This window comes from Neodiprion fabricii, chromosome 1, assembly GCF_021155785.1.
Source record: "Neodiprion fabricii isolate iyNeoFabr1 chromosome 1, iyNeoFabr1.1, whole genome shotgun sequence".
Taxonomy (NCBI): Eukaryota; Metazoa; Arthropoda; class Insecta; order Hymenoptera; family Diprionidae; genus Neodiprion; species Neodiprion fabricii.
In genome coordinates, this window is record NC_060239.1 from 27,496,285 (window position 1) to 27,501,707 (window position 5,423).

General features: G+C 35.3%; 1 protein-coding gene across 2 annotated transcripts; it reads left to right on the top strand.

Moving 5' to 3' along the window:
* The first annotated feature begins 545 nt into the window (after window positions 1-545).
* Window positions 546-5,095, top strand: LOC124176320 (actin-related protein 5). 2 transcript variants are annotated; one of them, XM_046557458.1, is made up of 7 exons: window positions 546-635; window positions 1,021-1,335; window positions 1,410-1,690; window positions 1,959-2,177; window positions 2,348-2,649; window positions 2,734-2,914; window positions 3,527-5,095. In XM_046557458.1, exons 2-7 carry the CDS (start codon window positions 1,254-1,256, stop codon window positions 4,145-4,147), a joined length of 1,686 nt encoding a protein of 561 aa, XP_046413414.1. In that variant the 5' UTR covers window positions 546-635; window positions 1,021-1,253; the 3' UTR covers window positions 4,148-5,095. The 2 variants fall into 2 exon arrangements, with proteins under 2 accessions (XP_046413414.1, XP_046413404.1); XM_046557448.1 differs by having other exon boundaries at window positions 548-856.
* Window positions 5,096-5,423: the final 328 nt, after the last annotated feature.

Below are 5,423 nucleotides of genomic sequence, written 5' to 3' on the forward strand. Positions count from 1 at the left end.
TCTCGGGTACCTATACTTCAATTAAATCATTGTTTTGCTACGAATTTTGAACGAAATTTATTCTCATTATTAATTTATTGTATCGCTGACAATTCGGTAAGCACACACAGGCCAAGTACTGGCTTGGGTTTACCATTGCGAAGACTGTGTTACTCGGAAGGTGAATGCAGCCAGCATCATGTCGAAATCGGTAACTCTCTGATGTTCTGCAATAAATTCTCAACTCTACCGTTGGAATATCTCAAGGGGCGCAAGCGCATGACGATTTTCGGTTGTCACAACAAAACCATTAGGACAATTGTCTTTATATTATTTAGTTAACGTCTTATTTGATGTCGGTTGAGTTTGGTTCAAATCCGTATTTTACGAATTTACGGAGTATGTTTATGGCACGAACATTTATAACTACGATCACCCGTCTTCTTTTCTTACGTAGCATAGCGGAAATTTGAATTTTATCCGTAAGAGGCGCTTAAATCGCATTCAGCTAATTCATACGTTAACTAAAAAGTGGGGACATGTTTTATCGCAGAGAGCTGTCTCCTTCCTACTACTCCGTGGTGGTATGTACAATACGTTTTATCATTCGCACGTAATGTGTCAATGAGTAAGGTGGGTACTGATCGTGAGTAAAAGTGAGTAAACGTGCGCGTCGCTCAAGGAATTGAGTGATTAAATATTCCAGAATTGTGTTGTCGTTTCTCCGCCTGTCGCATCAGAGAAAATCTAAACACACAATTCAATTCCCAGACAATGGAAATATTTGAATTGAAAGATATCAAAACCGTGCCTGATCTAGTTTACGAATATTCGGCGAAAATAAAGAACGATGCAACGCCACTGATCATTGACAATGGTATATATACATATATATATATATATATATATATATATATATATATATATATATATATATATATATATATATATATATATATATATATATATATATATATACATATATACAATTAATATCGCAATCTATCGGGCTATTTTTGTTACTTTACCTTATTATCGTAGGTTCGTATAATTGCCGAGTTGGCTGGGCAATAGAAAAGGAACCACAGTTGATATTTAAAAATTTGATAGCGAAACCGCGTAAGGAACGGGGTAAAAAAGATGGTGAATTGCAAGTGGGCAATGACATAGTAAACATTGAAGCAGTTCGTTTTCAATTGAAAACCCAATTCGATCGTAACGTCGTCACACATTTCGAGGCACAGGAGCAGATATTTGACTACACATTTACTCACATGGGAATTGATACTGAAGGTTCCGTGGAGCATCCAATTGTCCTCACCGAAGCTTTTCTAAATCCCAATTACTCGAGAAATTGTAAGCACCACATGAGACAATTATTTTTCCTACTTTATCAGTCAGCGTTGCAAATACCACGAACTTTCTTCCAGTGATGGCCGAGCTTTTATTCGAATGCTACGGAGTACCCGCTATATCCTATGGAGTTGATTGTCTCTTTTCATATCACCACAACAATTGTCCACCGGATGGTCTAATCGTCAGTATTGGCTACCATACAACTCACATCATTCCAGTACTTGATGGGAAAGTTGATCCTACTAAAGCGAGGAGAATTAACATTGGTGGTTATCATATCACTTCTTACATGCACCGATTACTTCAGCTCAAGTACCCGGTGCACGTCAATGCAATAACACCAAGCAGAGCAGAAGTATGTCAATTAGAGAAATCAGTGCAAGTTATTTCCATTATTTTTTTTTACTGCTCCTCTTATAAAGCAATTTTCTGCTGATAAAATTAGCTCGCTGAGAAACTGTGTTTCAGCTACAGTTGTTAAAAATTATCTTACTTGATTCAGGAGTTGTAATTTTACAATGATATGTTGTTAGGCATAAATGCTTGAAGGATCATCCTTTGTGCTCACATTGGCATACATTCCGCGGTACCCTTCTAATCGTTCAGTAATTTTGGACTTCTAGGAGCTGATTCGTGACCACTCAATAGTTGCTTTGGCATATCAAGAGGAAATATCAAAATGGGCTGAGCCAGATTATTATGACATGAATGTACTCAGAGTACAATTACCTTATGTGGCTCCAGCGAGCACACCTGGTCTAACTGTAGAACAGCAAAAAGAAAGGAAACGAGAACTCGCTCGACGACTGATGGAAATCAATGCTCGCAAACGGGAGGAAAGGGTCAGATACATGTCTGTATTGTACAGCATGCCATGTATTGGAATGTCAGAGCTAAAGTTACTGAGAAAATCAAATTCTTAGAAATTTTGGTGTACACATTCTTAATAGATATTATACGAAGATGTATAATATTGTATTACCTTAAATTTACTCACTGTGTTATCTTTCAGTTAGCTGAGGATGAAGAACAGCTGAACCAGCTAATGGCTGTTCAGGATCTCCTTGAAGAAGGGGAAACTGATGAATTTGAAGAAGCACTAAAATCGTATTGCTTATCGAATGAAGCTGACTTAATTAAAATGATAAATAATTTACAGGCTAAGGTTGAACGAACTAGACAAAAAATAGTAGCAGCTAATTCTCATGAAGAAAATATTGTTATCGAAGAGCCAAAACCTAAAATAAAATCAATTCTTCAACCCAAAGATCAGCAAGATTTTGATGAATGGATCACTGGTGTTAGAAAGAAAAGGTATTTCTAAAATAGTTGCTGCCATTAAAAAATAATTATCTTTAACAGGTGAACAATAATGCCTTGCTGTTTTCATTATTTTAGGCAAGATATATTAGACAAACGACTTGCTAAACGACAACGCAGGCAAGACATGGCTAAACGAAGGACCGCTGCGGCACAAGAAAGAATGAGAATAATTAGTCAGTTAGCAAGAAAGGAAAAACGTGATGACGATTTTGGTATGAGGGATGAAGACTGGGATGTATACAAAGCAATTAATCGAGTGAGTTTTAACAGATACTTTACAAAGGGTGGCCACACACCTGGAAAATCTGTAAAACCTGGAAATATCAAGAGATTTTTAAGTTGGTTATGAAAAAAACTGAAAATGTCAGTTATTTGTAATGGGAATTAGAAACGATTTTTTGAGATAATAAATTTCTTTTCTTCTGGTTGAGAAAAGAAATTGGCTTATACCGACTTTAATGAACATTATATTCTTCTTCAAATCAAATTGAATTTGAACCAAAAATGGAGTTAATAAGTTGAACCATTTAGGTATTAGTAACTTGCTAGAACTGAGAAAATGTCAGGGAAAACCATATTTTAGATCCAAGAAAATCTGCAAATGTCTTGTAATTTTTTTCCCAATAATTTGTGGGCACTCTGTTTAGATGTAACGAGTTACATTTTTATGACAGTTTTAACTCTGCAAAATTACTATATTCAATTCCTGAATTGTAATTAACGTAATCACCGAAGTTGGCATGATAAAAAATAAATATTCAGCGTAATACTTTTTCATTTTCATACAATTTGAATGATGAAATTATGTAATTATCTTTCTTTACCTTCTTTTGTTAAAATGTGAAATTGATATGAAAGCTATTTTCAGGAAGGAGGCGATTCTGACTCTGAGTTGGAACAAGAAAAACTTCTTGAACTTGAAGATGTCCTGAGACATCATGACCCTGAGTTCGACGGTGCTGGATCTTCCATCCCCTTGGTACCTGGAGAGACACACCAGCTTCACATTGGTGTGGAGCGATTGCGAGCTCCAGAACTATTGTTTCAGCCATCCATGATCGGATCTATTGAGGCTGGTATCGCAGAAACTATTGAATTTGTCCTGAAAAATTATTCACAAGAAAAACAGAAGCTTTTGGTTGCTAATATATTCCTCACCGGAGGATCTGCAACTTTTCCAGGTCTTCTTGAAAGATTGAAGCGAGAATTGAGAGAGATCAGGCCTTTCAAGTCTAGTTTTCAAGTAAACATAGCAAAGAATACTAGCTTAGATGCGTGGTATGGTGCAAGAGATTTTTCATTAAATGGTAACCTTTCTGAGTATTTGGTGAACCGTAAAGATTACGATGAAAAGGGAGGTGAGTACTTGAAAGAGCACTCTGCAAGTAATACGTACACTTGGTCACCTGATCCTCTTCCAATTCAAATTCCACCAATTGCTGAGCAGATTGTCGTAGAAGAAGCTATAGTCGATGTTGAAATGGAATGAGAAGGGCCCTTATAAATCTGTTACACGTTTGTAATTAGAAGACACAACATAAATTGTAGTTTGCAATTAGATATGAGCTTTGACTGGAAGTGTGCTGTTTATACTTTTGTGATTTCAAATTTGAACTGTTTAATTAAAAACCTTCTTCAGTTCAGTTATAGATTTAAAATTCATGAAAGTTCTTTCTCTTGTTGTTTCGAAAAGATTATGCAAATTTTATGTACTGCGTAGTACAGATATAGTCGGAAAATTTCTGATGGTAATAAATATTTTAAATACCTATTATACTTTACAACTAAGTTAACAATTTTTTTATAATAAATAATTCAAACAAATCAAAGGTACAGTAATGGCACTTGAATCTTACGTGATAAAGAATACACGGTGGTGTTGTCCTCGGCCCTCTCCAAGATGAATAACAAAATTCGATCGAGCTCAGTTACGAGTTTATAATACTCGTATAAAAATTGGGTAATAAAGAGGGAGGGGGGGGAGCAATCATTTGTCTATGGATTTCTACTTTATTACATGTTTCTTTCGTTCAAGATATTTCGAACAAACTGCATTGTAGCTTGTTCACCTATCACAATTTACATCTTCGCTTGGACTTCACCTTCCAAAGACAATTATGCAACTATTTTTTTATTTTATTTTTGGAGATAATTATATCAGTTTATAGTGATTTAGGTGGCCTAGTAAAAATTGTGAAAGTTATCCCTCACATTAGCATTAGTTCACCTACAGCGGCCCCAGTGTAACGCTCCAACCTAGGTCCACAGCTTATCCTAACATCACAATGTAATATACTGAAAATATCAGACCCACTAGGCTTTCTATAGCTAGGCTACATGTTCAGTATTCTTATATCAATTCTTCTAGCAGTGAAATTGTATAAGGAGCCGATTCTTCACACTTGCTATCATTTGAAACAATCTATATCGTTGAAGGTACTTCACCAAAAAAAATTCGTAGACACAAATAAAAAAAATATGTAGTTATATTAATAAATATTAGAAGCGTTACATGACGTAGTGGTAAACTCATACTACCATGACTTATTGATTTCGTGCATTACTTTCAGTTTGTTGAATCAGCTCAATTCACAGCCATATAACGCTTTTGTGGGAGAACTTCCATATGCAGTGGCATTGCAAATTATTGTACTGAAGTAAATTATGTTAGGAAAGATAAAACTTCAAAATTTACTTATAGCACATCGGGTCTAATTGAATTAAAACAAGTTTGTTCAAAACTGTATCACTTTATCTCATCTCGA